General features: G+C 57.1%; 4 protein-coding genes across 4 annotated transcripts; all 4 read right to left on the bottom strand.

Moving 5' to 3' along the window:
• Positions 1-2,245: 2,245 nt before the first annotated feature.
• On the bottom strand, positions 2,246-4,930 carry LBRM_35_2010 (putative ras-like small GTPases; the record flags this gene model as incomplete). Its single annotated transcript, XM_001568771.2, has 1 exon — positions 2,246-4,930. The coding sequence occupies one exon, from the start codon at positions 4,928-4,930 to the stop codon at positions 2,246-2,248; it is 2,685 nt and encodes an 894-aa protein (XP_001568821.2).
• Positions 4,931-7,335: 2,405 nt separating this feature from the next.
• Positions 7,336-9,969, bottom strand: LBRM_35_2020 (conserved hypothetical protein; the record flags this gene model as incomplete). The annotated part of the gene is made up of 1 exon (XM_001568772.2): positions 7,336-9,969. The coding sequence occupies one exon, from the start codon at positions 9,967-9,969 to the stop codon at positions 7,336-7,338; it is 2,634 nt and encodes an 877-aa protein (XP_001568822.2).
• A 1,326-nt stretch (positions 9,970-11,295) lies between these two features.
• On the bottom strand, positions 11,296-13,260 carry LBRM_35_2030 (putative DEAD box RNA helicase; the record flags this gene model as incomplete). The annotated part of the gene is made up of 1 exon (XM_001568773.2): positions 11,296-13,260. The coding sequence occupies one exon, from the start codon at positions 13,258-13,260 to the stop codon at positions 11,296-11,298; it is 1,965 nt and encodes a 654-aa protein (XP_001568823.1).
• A 1,172-nt stretch (positions 13,261-14,432) lies between these two features.
• Positions 14,433-16,016, bottom strand: LBRM_35_2040 (putative DEAD box RNA helicase; the record flags this gene model as incomplete). The annotated part of the gene is made up of 1 exon (XM_001568774.1): positions 14,433-16,016. One exon carries the CDS (start codon positions 16,014-16,016, stop codon positions 14,433-14,435), a length of 1,584 nt encoding a protein of 527 aa, XP_001568824.1.
• Positions 16,017-16,271: the final 255 nt, after the last annotated feature.

A 16,271-nucleotide genomic window follows, 5' to 3' on the forward strand; every position in this document is an offset into this window, starting at 1 on the left:
TTCTCCTTTGGATGCTCAGGAGGTGAGTGTTGTTGACCAGCTGACGCATGTAGGTCGGTGTGTGTGTGTGTGCTAGAGTGGGTGATGCGGTCCTCGAGCAGGAAAAGACAATGGGTGCGTCACCCACGAGCACCAGTGCTCTATTACTCTCTTGTCGTGGGGTGAGAAAGTGGCGTGGGGGGGCGCGTGTGTTGCCGACATGTGCATTCTGGCGCAGCCGGGGCAAGGAGTGAGACGGGGCACAACTGGAGAGACGATCGGAAAACGGAAACAGTGAAAAAGCAGGACGAGCAGAGTTGCAATAAACTGATTGGAACTGGAAAACAGCGATGCGACATCAGCCCCACCACTGGCGCTACTCTTTCCTTCACGTGTGTACTCTCACGCACGTCCGCACCAGAGACGGGGGGGGGGGGGGTGAGAAACGCTAGAAGCACGTAAGATATACCTACGACCCACATCCCTTGCAAACATCTCAACTGGTCGCGGCAGTGCAACATACATGGAGAAAGTGCGGCAATAAATGGGTAGCCCGCCACATCTGGGTGCTTATCTCCCTGTGTGTCGTCCGATATCGCCCTCGACCTTTGCCGGCATTTTAGAAAACTGCAGTGCTTCAGCTTGACCTTCCGCCTCTGCCACACGCCCAGGCAGGTGCACCCAAGGACGCAGGCACGACCCAATGACACAAAGTAGAACAATTAGGAAACTCGCTGCCAATGTACTCTAGAAAGCGAGCGAACACGCAGTGGGGCCTCACCACACGCACACGCATGTATGAACCGCTGGTTGTACATGAACAGGGATGTACAAGGTCGATGATTACACATTATAAGTACTCTACTCGAAGCAGTACAGCTTCAGTAGTCGTGGGAATAGTCGCCAGCAACAGGGGTAGCAGCACGCCCGAGAATTCCCCAAGCAACAAAGAGAATGGAAAGGGGACCACAAAGAAAGTAAAAAAGTGCGACCGAGAAAGGGAGAACGGCCTTGCAAGAGGAGAGAAGGAAAGGAGAAGGGCAGAGAGAGAATGCCATGGTGTCCACCGACACGGAAAGGCAAATGGAAAGCCAAACACACACACACACAAGCGCACGAAAACAACAGCAACTAAAGCGGTGGGAATTAGAGAAAAGAGTGCCACTGTAAGGAGACGCAGATGATAGCATTCATTTGAAGGCTTAGGGGAAAGAAAGGGGGAAGATGAACATTAAGAGAGAGAAATGGGGGTGGGTGCGTGCAAAACAGTCGAAAGCAAACCAACAGCACCGCCAGTCAGAGGTGAGGGAAACACGCATGGATCAACACCAGCGAAGAAGAAAAGAAAAAAAAGCAACGGAAAGAGGGTGTGTGAAAAAGTACCGAAACACAAGACATAAGTGGAACACACACACACACGGTGAGAAAGGGCGAGAAAGAGAAGACGGGGCACCGATGAAAAACGCTGAAAGACTGGAGAACACCTCAGCCAAGATGGAGAAACAGAAATGAAAGAGGTAGAAGGAATAAATAGCGTACCGAGAGACGCAAAATTGCGAAGATGCCTGCAGGAGGGAGGGCATAAAGAAAAAAGGAGAAAGGCGCGCGTATGCGCTCCAGGGTGGACGGGGACGAGCAATACGAGAGAAGGAAAGGGGGCAAACCCACCACTCCGAACCAGTGAGAAAGTATCCGGCAGTAGAGCAAGAAAAGTACAAATGCATCTGTGTAAAGGTGCTTGCCATCCTCTCAGTCCCTTTTCCATCCGTGGCTTTTCGCCCCCGCCTCCTACGTCACTCCCTCCGTCGTTTTTTTTGGTGCTCTTCGACTCCGCAAAACGAAAGACGTACGCACTTCCACATGCGTTGCCGTACAAGACACACTCAAGACACACATGCACGCACGCACGCGCAGAGAGAGAGAGAGAGAGACGAAAGAAGCACAACAATCAGAGGGAGAGAAGGAGATGGAAAAAAAAAAACAGGTAACAGGAAAGTCACATGCGCGGGGACACTGCTGAGGCATGGGGGCGGAGAAAGAGAACGCACACAAACCTTGGTGGGGTCTACGGCTATTTATCTGGTATGTGTGGGGTGGGGGAGAGAGAGAGGGGGCCTTGCCGTTGATGTGCTTCGGAAGATCGGGGATGCCAGTCAATGATTTGCTTCAGCAACGTGAAAGCATCTGCTGAAGAGGTGTCAGCCGCGACGCTCTCCTTGAGGCACACAACAGTCATTCCCTCTCGGAGGCGGAGAAAGAACACGACCTAAATGACGCCGCAGAAGTCCGCATCGCAGTGGCTTAACTTTTCTTTCTGTTCCTGCTGCCTGGCATGTCTGCGGCGCGAAGTATCAAACGTGCCTCGCTGCTTAAAGGTCTTCGCATTTTGTGACCGCGCCTTGCCGCCTCGCTTCGATGGGAGGGGCCGTGACAACGATTTCGCATGCTTGCGCCTCTCCGTCGTGCGCGATGGCGGCAGAGAGAGCTTGGTAGGCTCTCGATCTCGTGTTGGCTTCCCCAGTGGATCGGTGTTGGCGGGTTCATTATTGGTTACTGCTGCGGTTGGGGTCAGGTTTGCATGTTGAGACCTTGAGGAGGACACGCTGTCGTCTCGCAGGGACAACATTGCACCGAATGGGGCATTGATGCAGTCACTGGTTGCGGGTACTGGAAACGTTAAGGGGTCCACAGGCTGCCTGCACACTGCTGAACCCACAGCACAGCCATCTTCACCATTGTGCCGTGACACAGGAGACGGGCTGAGGCCACTATCGGGCTCGCACTCCAGGGGAAATGTCTTGACAGACTTAGACCCCTTTGTCGGTCGGTTGCCGCAGCACTCAGTCCCGGGCATATCACCTTCCTTCATAGCGACCGCCCCCTCTACCCCTGACGTCGGCAGCAGAGAAGTGGCAGCGATACGACCGCCTGCGACAGTGTCTCCGAGTGGCCTCGTAGCGACGCCGGGGGTCTTTGATACGGGCGACGCGCCGTCTTCCATCATGGGGCCGGAGGTGGCCCAGAAATGGCCGTCTACCGTATCATGCGCGCTGCTGGGCAAGCAAGCAGTTGGCACACTAGCCACATTCGATGCGCCACCGTTGGTCTCTCCGCTGACCGTGTTAGGCGCTGCTGCACTGTGTGTGGTCGGTGGCAAAAAGCAGACGGCCGTCTTCATCGGCATGAGCTTCCTCACCTGCATCGATGCATCGAAGGCCGCCGTGCCACCTACCCCAGATGAGAGCGCTAGCTCGGCCGTTCTCGGCAGCGGTGCCTGCTGGCCGTCACAGTGCATCAAACCCTCTCTCTCTCTCACTCCACACGGTGAGTAGCTAGCGAGGGAGGGCCGCGGGGGTCCATCCCCTGTCTCTTCGTTGGGGTGCTCAAGGGCCGGGCTACAGACTTTGCCGTGGGACTTCTGGCCAGTCGTATTTACCTCGTTTTCCGCACCGACAGCAACTTCACTGCCGCCGTCCCCACTGCAGGAGCATGCTTTCTTATGCTGCGGGTGTGTTGTGTTGGGGACCTGCGGCGCCTGCTGCACAGCCAAAAGCGAGCTGTCGGCCGTCTGCACCACACAGGAACCACCGGGACTCTCCCTGAAAGGCGGGTTCTTCGCTGACTTGCTGTTACCGCCGCCGAAGCCACTGAGGCTGACACTGTACAATGCGGCCATGGGCGGCATGAGGGACGCAGTAGAGCACTCGGTAAAGTGGGACGTATGCGAGGTAGCTGAGATAGTGCACGCGTGCAGAGCCACGGGCGGCACCGGCAGCCGCTCGGTAGTCTTCTCAGTAGCAACGCCGGTGGCCTCATCTAAACCGCCGCTGCTTGCTTGAACTGAAGCAACTTGTAGAGCAGTAACTGCTGGCTTCAAGCCAGTCGCACTGCTGCTGAGCGGAGTATGCACCAGTGATAACCACGGAATGTTGTCCTCCTGTCGCTGAAGCCAAAGGTGTAGTGAGAGAGAAGCGCGCACCGCCATACTTACCGCCTTGCCATCTCTGTTAGAAAGCTGAAAAAGTGGCAAGCGCGCCGATGCGCCGGGGGGTACACTCAGCGCCGATGTGGCGCCGCTCAACTTGGTGTTATCATTGGCGATGTTGCTTCGGAGCTGCGGGGCCAGCAAAGTGGAGGTTGGCAGCGGGAGGTCACCGTTGCTATGCACAGGAGATGCTGACTGATGGTGCTGATGAGACGCCACTCCGGCCGATGTCGCCTTCCCCTTGGTGGCGGCGTCAGTGCCCTTGTCGTCTGCATTGATGTTGAAAAGTTTTTGGAAGAAGTTCTGGAAGACGAGAGGAGAGTGCTTCTCCTTTTCCCTCCGTCGCTGCCGATGCTGTTGAGCCTTCTGTGTCTGCGCCGCATTCGTCTGTAGCCCCACCTCAGCTTCTGCGTCATCTCTGTCAATGAAATAGCCGACGGAATGGAGGCAATCTGCCGTGACGCTTTCCGCCTCGTCCGTGCTTGTCGGGTTCGCCGCCTTCAATGCACCCTGTTCTCCGTAGTGTGTCCCTACAATAAATATGGGTACCTCAGTAAAGTCGCCGGTTGTGGAGGCAGGCTCCGGCTCTGTGGAGCCACGTGCCTCCACGACCTCCTCCATCCAGCGGTGCAAATTCAACAGTGTCTTACGACGACGCACCGAGTAGACAAGAATAACTAAGTTGCACCTGGCCAGATATGCTGCACGGTGCTCGCGAAAGGACGGGGAGCTGCTGCAATCCGTAAATATGAGCCGATATGGCTGCGTGCCACAGTACTCGACGTGCGTGTAAGAATCGAGCAGCGTTGAACCAATGCTACTTGATGAAGAAGGGCTCTCATGGTGGATGTACTGCCGAAGCAACGCTGTCTTGCCCACCTTTGCGTCCCCGAGCACTACCACACGAATCACCGGCAAAAATGTCTCTTCATTTGTGCTGCATGAGATGGAAAAGTCGGCTGTCATTCTTCTTTCTTCTTGCGGAGGAAGCTCCTCCACATCACTTCTCTGTCTGAATTGCTCCTTCTAGGCTGCCTCAACCTTCCTTGTTGCGACTCCGCCTTACGTAGTTGTCACCCTCTGGTCTTCGTGTACGTGGAGGAAACAAGCGCCTCTGTCGTAGCGTGTTGCTTGCTGTGTGAAACTGTGAAGACTGTTGTCAAGGCAATATCAGTGTGCAGTCGCACAGGCAGAGAAAGCAAAGCACACAACCACAATGCTAAAAGCACTAGGCGAGGAACATAAAAAGAGAATCAGGAGGATCGCACCAGTATGTGTAGTGGTGGGGGGTGGGGGTAATGGTGGTGTTTGATGTCGTCAGCTACACACCCCGGAATCATCCCACGTTACTCAAGGGGGGGGGGGGGGGGGAAGGGACAAGAAGAATCGGAGAAATAAAAGAGGAAAGAAAAGGGGGGACACGACGCAAAATGCGTGAAATACGCCAAGCATGAGCACAAAAGTGGAGCCAAAGAGAGAGGGAGACGGTCAGAAAGCGCGGCACCGCCAATTCGGCAGAGAGAGAGGGAGGGAGAGACGGAGGCGCTTCTCCTGCGTCTCTGTTTCGTTTGTGTGTGAAGACTTCCGTTTTACTCTTTGCGGACGCTTTAGAGCAGAAATGTCACGAGTAGGAGCACATACACGAAGAGAGAGGGGGTAATAACGACACGCAACGACGACGAGCTGCTGTGTTTGGTTGAGAGCTTCCCCCCTATACAGGGAGTTGGGCGTAAAAGAAGTGCGTGTAAAGGTGCGTGCTGGAGCGGTCGCTGTGTGTGCAGGCCTAGGCTGTTTAATGCCAGCCAGGGAGGCAGAAATCCTTAAAAACCAACAGCTGAGAGACAAAACGAAAAACCAAAGTGGAGAAAACAAGACAAAGAAGAGAGTAAGGAAAGTTCGAAATAGAACCATCGAGTAGCGCCAAAATATGAAAGCCTCCTGGAAGTTTCGCATTTTTCCGCATGCCTACTCTCTGCCATACAACATGGGCTCAACTCCACTCTGCCTCCAGCTACTCACAGGTCCGTCGCGTGGCGCGAAGCGGCCGTAGACACGCGAGGTACAGCACCGCGCCGACTCGGTCATCGGAGCACGGCGCCTGCCTCGAGTTCTGTCCACCCGCTCCCCACATCGCCTCGCAGCCGCTCCCATTGGGCCGGTCGCCACCTGGTGCATCGCGCGCAGTAGTGCAGGCGCCCCACACCAGTGGGCAGCGAGGGCCGGGTGAGATACGTTCGAGTCACGCTGGCACCTAGCCTAGCATGTGCATGATACACACGTGTGCAGTGCTGCAGGTCGGTTCGACGCCACGCAGCCTAGGACAGGCCCGCCGACATCAGCAGCGACGAAATCGCACGGACTTTGCTACGTCATTGCTGCCTGACCCTCTCATCACCAGAAGCGACTTGGCACTGGCAGAGACAGGGGCTGCTTGGCCTCCCCACAGAGTGGACACTGCACCCTGGTGCCATTGGTCGTGGCGTCCCCCGTTATCAAGGGGTGTCAAGTGGCGGCAAGTAAAAATACATTGGCGGCGCGCAGAGGCACATGCTCACATGCGCACGAAGGAGGCACAATGGGAAAAAGAAGGAGCGGTGTTTCGTCAATCACCTCGCTCTCTCGCCGAACCGTGACGTGGGAAGGCGACGACAATCGTGTAGCGAGGAAGAAAGAGAAGGTATGATGGAATGGCAGAAACGAATATACGCCCCGCGCGGGGACAGGTGCAGTCGCCGCGGAGCGCTGCGTTTCGCGCAAGAACACGTACGCCGGGCTGTAAACTCGAAAGAACGCGAAAAGGAGCGAAAAGACGGAGACTGGGAGCAAAAGCCGGCGCATTTGTGCGCCTGGTGTATGACGGGCCGGGTGGGTTATCGGGGAGGTCGTAGGGCGCCGTGGGTATCACCGGTGCATGTTTCCACCTTGACCTCCTAATGCTTGATGCGAGTGCGGATATATTTTGATTGGCTTGATCGCCCTCATGCAAACGCACTCGGATGAGTTGTGTGTGGGTATGCTCCCCTTTTGAGCGGTGACTGCAGCACATCACTGGCCATGGAGACCACCCGTCACCACCAACTCACCAACACAGATGTGGTCGCACAACACCGTCTCCTCTCTTTCGGTCAAGTGATGTCACCACGTCTGCAATTGTCTTACTGCTCCTCCACGGATTCAGTGCGATGTTGTCAACAAGCAGAACAGCTCAATGTACACACAAACGCACGCAGACAGAGAAGCAGACTTCGCTTCAGCAGGATGCCCATCCCCTCTGCGTGAAGAAGAGGAGCGAGTCTCCTCCTCTTCTTCACCCTGAGATGCGGCAGCTGCGCAGCGGGTACATCCTGCCAGTACCCCTTTTCCTTTTCACATTACCTGTTGTAGTCCCGTGTCAACCCCTGTACGCCGCTCCGAATGTAGCTTAGCAGCGTCTCCAGGTACACCTCGCTCCTCCAGTCACGGTGCAGGCACATTCGCCACTCCTTCAGCTTGCGCTTCCGCTGTGGAGACTCGTATGCTTCGTTGACGTCCGTGTACATAAACTGTGCAGCGTCACGGGCCATAGCCTCCTCGACGTACAACACAGAGGGGCACGCTAGCACCTCAGACTGGGCACTGCACATCACAGTAGTCCACACTCGGTCCCACCACGCAGCCGCAGCGCCGGGGTTGAGAGTAGATGAACCTACAAAGGTGCCGAATCGATGCACACCGTAGCGCTTCATATCCGCGAGGGGATAGACGACATAGCGCCGCCATCGACTTCCGTCGCGGCTACGCGCGTACAGCTCGCAGTTCCGTGACATGACAAGATAGGCTCGAATCATCGCTCGCAAGTAGAACAGGCGCCGCAACGGCGGTGCGCTGTCATCGGACACCAGGTGCTGCGTCGCCCTCTCCAGTCGCTCCACCCCCTCACTGAGTGTCCGATGGTGCAGCCGCATCACCGCGTCCGCGCTGAGCGAGGCGGGTGCAATCTGGTACAGTGCTTGCAACTCTGCGACTGAGTTCGTATGTATTTGCACAAAATGTGTCTCAGCGGCGGCCGAGTCGACGCGTGCCACTGCGGAGAAAGCGTAGCGAGGCTGCAGTGCCACAAGGGGCGACACTACTGCCACCACACACCACACGCACACCAGCGCTGACAGGAGAGCAACAGTGCGTCGGGACACAAGCGCCACGGTGCGCCACGAAGACACCGACGACATGGGCGACGTGAATGGGTGCCGCGGTTCCGGTGGCCACACACGTGCCGCGTGTGCATGCGAGGCGGGGCTTTGATGCTCAGAAGCGACTGCAGCCATTCCGCCAGCGCCTGACGCAGAGTTACCAGATGCGCACCGTGATGATGCGAGGCGCCTCACCTCCGGCCGCAGTGGCAGCTGCTGACCCAGAGGCGCAAGTGGTGGGGCATTGGTCACGAATAGCTCCATGACGTTGCTGGCACACGCACGAGTCGCTACTGGGTGCCGTCGCACCGGCTCTAGCGCCGCCACATTGGCCCCATGGATATCGCGATCGCGTTGAGCGTGCGGCGCTTGACAGTTTCGGCTGCGCTGAAGCCGCCGCCGTATGGCTAACTCCTCCTCATCCGGCAGGATGGAAGAGAGGTTGAGGTCCACCATGGTGGCACTGCGGCGTGGCAGGCACTCGTTCTCCGTATCTCCTGCGCGGTCACGTCCAGCAGAAGAGATCCGGGCCTGTCCGGCGGCGCCCGGTGCAGAAGTTGCGGTGGCGGATGTCAAGCTCGAGTGTGCAGTACTGCGTGAGGAAGACACAATATCCGCCAGAGACTCGCTCAGTGAGGACACCTGTGCAAACCGCACATCGTATGGCCCACAAAGAGCTGCAGTGTCACCACGGCCACTCATCGCCCTTAGATCATCATCCACTCTGCGACGTCGCTGAAGCCGTGAGACCCCGCGCACCTCGTCTACGGCCGTAACAGTCGGAGAGGACCGGCGAGACAACGACGTGGTGATAGCGTCACCACTACTGTCGTCGAGTACAACCGAGCCAAGCTGGATGGTGGGACGGAGAAGCTCAGGGAGCTCGGCGTCATGGCCGCCGCGCCGCCACGTATCAGACACTGACACCGAGAATCGTTGGTTGGCCGGAATGGAAGACAGCTCGACCGCATCGGAAAGGGGCTCGGATGATGATGCAAGACCGCTGCGCCTTGACACTGCTTTCACCGAAGCATTATCGCCATAACTGCCCTCCCCCATGCAGGAGGGGAAAGAATGACTGGCAGGCATGATTGTGCTCAGTCGTCCCCATGGCGATGACAAGGGAGGGGAAGCACTGCTGGCGGCGGTCTGCTGCTGTCGTTGCAGCCCTTGCCCGAACCTAGTTGCGCCCACCGCAGACCGCCGGAGGTGAGTAAGACGTCGTCGGATGGTCGTACTGGCCGGTGACAGCAGCCCACGCGCGACTCGAACCAGACGCATTGGCGTGCTCACCGACGCTGATGGGGTGTGAGTCGCAGCGTCACCCTCGGCGGCCCTAGCCCGCTCCTCTCGTATAAAAGGTGGAGTAGAGGTAAGCACAAGACCGTTGCGACGAGCGGGGGTCGCTATCGACCCCACAAGGGACGCCGGAGAGGCCGTCGCGTCCTGCCAGTTGCGACAAGGCGGACTAGGAAGAGGCGGTGATTCAAAGTTGTACATCAGCGTCAGATTCGTCCTGGTCCTCGTGGAGGGTGTGGAGGAGGCAGGTGCGGCGGTGTCCTCTAATGTTGTCTCAGTGTGGTGTCGACTGCTCCTCTGGCAGTTACCGTCCATTGAGCTCTGCCTCTTATCGGCGCGACCTCGCTTCGACCCGGGTCGCAACTTTGCTGTAGTATGGAGTTCGCACGACTTGGGAGGCACAGGAAAGGAAGAGGAGAGCGACGGCGGCACGTTGACCACCGCAGCAACAGTCATCTTGTCCCGGCCCGTCGGTACCGCTGCCGCAACCCCTCGCTTTTTGCGTGGGGGACTCTGGGCGGCGTCCTCTGCTTCCATCTCATGCTGGCCTTTGGCGCGGCGAGGACTGCGGAGAGAACGTGAAGTAGGGCCAGTAGAGGGGAAAGCGGTGACCTCGTTCAAGGGGACGATAGGAGGCGGCAGCGGCGGTGGTGCAGCTAGACTGGGACCGCACCTTCCCATAAGCGAACAAGAAGGGGGAAGAGCAGACTGACTCTAGGCCTCACTGTCGATACGAGACAACCTCGACGAAGCAGGTAACACGGTCCCTCCACTGTTCGTAGGCTCTGCAAAGAGATCGCGTATGTTGTGGTAAGGATACGGGGGACAACTCTAAACCATTTGAAGTGCGTCCGTGATGCGGGTGTATGTCACGCAGGCGCTGGCCAGGTGGAAAGACAGCCTATCGAGGTAACACAGTACTTGAGGGCATGGAGGCACCACCGGCGCAGGAACGCGAGCACACAGACACGCAGCCACCAACGGCGTCACTTCCTTGTGATTCGTATCTATGTAAAGTGTGAAAGGCGGTGCCTCTATGTCTGTATGGGCGTGCCTCGGGGGAGTGGGGTAATGAGGAGGGCCTCAGAGGTATGAAAGGGGCGGGCAGCACCACCCCACTCGCTTCTTCTCGTGCTTTTTTCCCCTTCTCTCTTCTCTGCCTTCCGCTCACACCTGCGCCGGCTACACGCACCTCTTTCTCTGGCGGCTTTGTTTCGTGTGTTTCGTTTATGCCCGCTAGCCGAGAAGAACGTGCTCGAGAAAAAATGAAAAGAAGAGGAAGAGAGACAAGCGGATAGAAGTGCGCATCACTGTCGGATAGCACAGCGAGAAGTACAATCAGCCCAGCTGCTCCATCACCCCACTCTGCACGAAAGTCGACACCACCACTACTGCAGCTGCGCAGTGAGAGAAGTCACCATCTCCTCTCCCAGCTTTACGCCTCTCATTTTTGCCTTGAGCTTCCTCCTAGCACACCCCATGCCCCCCTCCCCACACGGTCACACACACACACACGCACACACACGCATGCATAAGCGTGTGTGTGCGTGTGTGTGTGTGTGTGACCGTGTGAAGTTACGGTTTACGTATGTCTCTTTTTAAACGTCTTTAAAGCGATCTTCGCCTCTCCTGAGTGAATCCGCCCTCTCTCTCTCTCTCTCTCGAGCGTCTTCTTGGGTGCGGTATCGCGTGAGCTCCCTGAATGGGAAAAAGGGAGAAGAAAAAGGCCGTGTGCAGAGAAACCGCACCGGAAAGCCGTGGGAGCATGTGTGTACAAAGGCCCAAAGAGTACAACGAACAAGATCACACAATGGGGAAGAAAGCACACTCTGCAGCTCTTCACTCTCAACCTCTCCACCCTGCTCACCACTCGCCACTAATGTTTTGATGTCGCTTGTTCATTGACTTCTCGTTCACGTTGCGTCGTTTAATATCCTTAGCGTGGCGCATGGCGCGAAACTCGTGTCGCGACTTCTTACTCATGTGAGCGGCGGACTGGGAGAGGTCCATCTTGATCGGAGGCGGCTCACACAGCGCGAATCCGCGCGCCACCGCAGCGAGGTCAAGGCTTTGGATGTTGAATACGTTCTTCAGCTGGCAACTGCTGTAGCTCAGCAAGTAGCCCTCATACGCCTGCCGCGCCGACGTGCGCAGGTAGTAGTTGGAGCTCACCAGCTGCTCTAGCTGATCCTGCACATTCCCCTTTATTTTTGCCACATCAAACGTGTACTCGTTCACCCTCACGTTAGCGTCATCATAGAGGTATCTGAGGAACAGTTCCTCCTGCGGCAGCAGAAACATGAGCGCGTTACCGCAGCGCCCAGCACGCGCGGTTCGCCCGACACGGTGTACATACTTTACTGGATCATCCGGGGGATCGAACTGCACAATCCAGTCTACCTCGGGAATGTCGAGGCCACGTGCCGCGACATCGGTCGTGAAGAGCACGCCACTTGGGGCGTTGCAAAACTGCATGTACGTCGCGGAGCGCTGATGCTGCTTTTGCTTGCCGTGAAAGGCGATGCACGGCACGTCTATATAGTTGAACAGCTCGCAGTGGAAGCTGACACTGTTGCGGCTGCTGAAGAAGACAATAATCTTCTTCTTCAGGTTCTTCCTCACAAAGTGGTACAGCACGAGAAGGCGCTGCTCGCTGGCGCACACAACGTAGCCCTGCTCCAATGTGTCCACGGTGGCCTTGTCCTTCTTGCTCTTCATGGAGATAAAGACCGGCGTCTTGTGAAACGAAATACGCGCGAGCTGCTCGACACGCGTCGTCTGCGTGGCAGAGAATAAAAACGTCTGTCGGTTTTTGGGCAGCAACGCCACGATCTCGCGCATGTCTTCCTCAAAGCCGTTGTCGAGCACACGATCGGCCTCGTCAACGGCAAGCAGCAGAAGGTTCTTCGTGTGCCAGTCCGCCGTCAACTTCAAGTGGTCCAGCAGGCGGCCAGGGGAGGCGACCACGATCATGACGCCGTTGGCAAGCTTGAAGCCCTCCTGGTTGCGACTCTGGCCACCAATGCAGCACAAAAATGTCACAGAGCCGTTAAAGTGCTTCAGCAGCTTCAGCAACACACCCTCGATCTGCAGGCAGAGCTCACGGGTGGGGCCGATGATGATGGCCGCCGTGCCGTTGCTGGGGCGGAAGCCAGAGCGGCAGACAATCTCGACAATTGGAATCAAAAACGCCAGCGTCTTACCGGCGCCGGTCTTTGCCTCGGCGAGGAGATCGCGACCCTGCAGCGCAGCAGGAATGCAGCGAGACTGAATCGGGGTCAGCTCCGTGAACTTGAACTCCTGCTCCAGAGCAGACACTATGTGGGCATTCAAGCGTAGTGACTTGTAGTCCGTGACGACAGGAATGGTTTTGACTAGCTCCTTGCTACGCTGCGCCATGCTCGCGTCTGTGGGGTCGGCCGGCGATGACGACGCAGCGAACGACGTGGAAGCGGAGGGGGACAACTTTTCGCCTCTCGTGACTGTGGCACGCTTTGGGGAATGATACTGATGCGCACTCGATGCCGTCGCATCCGCGTCCACCTCGTTGCCGTCGTCGCTGTTGTCCTCACGGCGTCGCTTCTCAGAACGCTTGGTCGATGCCGCCTGCATCTCTTTCACAACACTCACGTCATCGTCATCCTCTACCGCCTCGGCGAGCTCGTCGTGCGGCTCCTTATCGGCACCGTTTGCAGCAGCCTCTCGTTCGGCCTTGCATCGGTGATGACGAATGCGACGGCGTTTCTTCCTGAACTGCTCCTCAGCAGCAGTTGCGGCGTCGTCGCTGGGGGCCCCCAGCGACGACGCCGTAGGTGCCGTCACCGACATGAACGAGGAGGAAAAGACACACGGTGAGCACTTGCTGGCAGCAGCAGCAGCAGCAGTGTCGCCTGAGGAGGTCTAACCAAATCTGCGCGTGGGTAAGTCGGCGTTCGTGTGCTGCTACGCGTATGATCTACGCCTGCTTCTAGGGAAGCAACGAGAATGAAATAGAGGGAACTGAGAAAGATGTGCATGGGAAAGGGGAAGAGGCCACAAGGCGAAACATGCCGGGTGCTGCGAGTCATCGTGACGGTAAGCATGGATACGCGTTAGTGCGGTGGCCAAGCGCTGATACTATCGGCCCCTAGCCTGTCTTCTCAAACCTGGTGGGTTCAGTCAGGGTGAAAAGCACAGGCACAATGGAGAACCAAAAGCGGGGCTCTCTGGAAGTGCACACAGCAAGCGACAGTGTGCACTTCACTGGTGAACCGCATAGAGTGCCGCAGAGGCCCAGCCAAGCCTGCACTGTGTCGCACCGAGTCTATTTGCACGCCCATGCCCATGTACGAATGTGTGTGGACACACATGTGTGTCCGTCTCCTCCTCATGCCAGCGGGTTGGTTTGCTGGTGTTATTCTTCCCGCTGTTTTGCTTTCTGGTGTTGCACTTCCGGCTCATTCTGTCTGCCTCGGGTGCTTCTACAGTCCTGCCGCGGTGATGCAACGACTGTACCACTACAGCGGCATGGCAGAACTTGACGAGCACAGTCAGGAAAATTAAAACAAAAGAAAAAACAGCGCGCCTTTCCGTTTGGTTTTACTCGTCTTAACGACCACTTACGCACAGTCGCCGGCTCCTCCCTCAAAAGTCTCAGTTGCCATTTCTCCCCTCCGGATTGCGACACGAACCGATGGTCATGCACCCCCTCCCTTCACATGCTATCGTGCTGGCACCTATAGAGGAGGAAAAGGAGAAGAATGCGCCGGTGGCAGCAGCAGCAGGAGGAGCAAGGGCAGCAGTATTGACAGCAGGAAGGGTAGCGGTTGTCTCCATGAGATAGGGAAGAGGACAAAAGGCAGAACGCAAAGCGCATATGCCCTCATTCTGCTACTGCCAGTACGCGAGATGAAGGGTCATTGTGATGAACAAGAAGAGCGAAGCGAGGTCGTTTCTGGGTGCCGGTAGACATAGCCCACACACACATCGCTCTCTTCATCTGCCCACTTCTTTGATGGAAGCTATCGAGATTTCGCGTGCTTCTTTGCCTCCCGTCGTTTCGCCCACAGAGACCTGTGTTGTTCCTTTTTAGTCATCTCGAAGATGGACTCGTGTTCGCGACGCATGCGCAGCGTTGCAAAGTCGCTCGTACCGTGCTTGGCATCATCGTAGCCCATGTCAGTGTCGCCACGGTCTCGCTTGCCTTTCCGCGCTGTCGTCAGCTGCCGCGACTCTTTCTCCAAGTTCCTCTCCCCAGCATCCTCGCGGATTTCGCGTATGGCTTCCTGCTCTGCATCCTCAACACGCTGAAGCACCAGCTGCACCTCGCTCTCCGGGAGGGAGGGGTACTCGACGCACTTGACGCCCGTTTGCTGCTCAATCTTCTGCAGCAGCACAATGTCGTACTGGCTAATGAGGTTAACGGCTTTGCCCTCAGCCCCAGCGCGAGCTGTACGACCCACGCGGTGGATGTAGTCCTCGACGTGATCAGGCAGCGAGAAATTCACGACAACGTCCGTGTGCGGTATGTCCAGACCACGCTGCGCAACATCGGTGCAAATCAGCATCCGCACCTTGCCCTCCTTGAACTTGGTGAGCGCAATGTTGCGGTTACTTTGGTCCATGCGACCCATCAAAGGCAACGCGCGGTGCCCCAAGGTGCGGAGCGCCAGTGTAATCCTATGCACCAGTGCAGCGCTTCGACAAAAAATGAGGATGTGGTTGCCTGTCTCCTTTGTTAGAAAGAGATGCAGGTAGGAGAGCATCTGCGCAAACGGAGCAAAGATGTAGTACTGCTTGAGCGTGTCCACAGTGGTGTTCTTGCGGTGCACCTGCAGGAGCACCGGGTCCCGAAGCGATGCTTTCTGGAGACGGTCAACCTTGGTGCTTAGTGTAGCGGAGAATAGCATTGTGCGGCGGTCCTGCGGCAGCTGCTCCAGAATGGCATCGATCTCTTTCTCGTAATCCATATCGAGCATCTTGTCCGCCTCGTCCAGCACCAAGGCGTGCAGCTTCACGAGCTTGAAGCCCTTCGTGTTGCTGAGGTGGTCCTTCACACGACCAGGGGTTCCGACGATGACATGCGGCCGCTTGCTCAGCTCACAGGCCTGCTCAACCATGTCTGCACCACCCACCAGCGTCGCCACACGCAGTCCCACGCTTCGGCCCAGCAGCAAAAACTGAGCTGTCACCTGCTGCGCCAACTCACGCGTGGGCACCATCACGAGGACGGAGAGGTACGGCGTCTTCGGCTGGGTCAGCAGCCAGTTCACCAGGGGCAGTGCATAGGCACCCGTTTTGCCGCTCCCAGTCTGCGCCACACCAATGAGATCGCGGCCCTCGGCGACGACGGTGATGGTGGAGGCCTGAATACGAGTCGGGTGCTGCCAGCCAGCCTCGGCACATGCCATGCATAGCTCGCGGCACAGACCGAGGTCCTTGAATGTCTTTGTCTTGAACTCCTCGTTATCCAAGAGGTCGGAGCCGAGGCTTTGATGCTTGGCACTAGAGGTGTTTCGAGCTACCATAGACGCTCTACTTTCGCCATCGTCTCCGCCCTCATCTTCGCGTATCGCCTCGGTGAGCTTTCGTCGTGCTGACGGCATCCGTGCACTCCACGGGATGAAGAGGGGGGACTGTGCGGTTGACAGGTGCAACGCAGAGGATTGCCTCTGGTGATGTATCCTCCTCCCTCAGCGTGCTTGAAAGTAGGGGTGCGGAGACGTATGGCTATGTGATGTGCCGAGGAGAGAAGTGGTGGTGTGTGTGTGTGTGTGTTGGGGGGGGGTGCAGCACCAAGTTGAACCCGCACAGAGGTGCACGTTGGATGCCTTCGTTTCACCAATGCCATGTATGTTTTC

This window comes from Leishmania braziliensis, chromosome 36, assembly GCF_000002845.2.
Source record: "Leishmania braziliensis MHOM/BR/75/M2904 complete genome, chromosome 36".
NCBI lineage: Eukaryota > Euglenozoa > Kinetoplastea > Trypanosomatida > Trypanosomatidae > Leishmania > Leishmania braziliensis.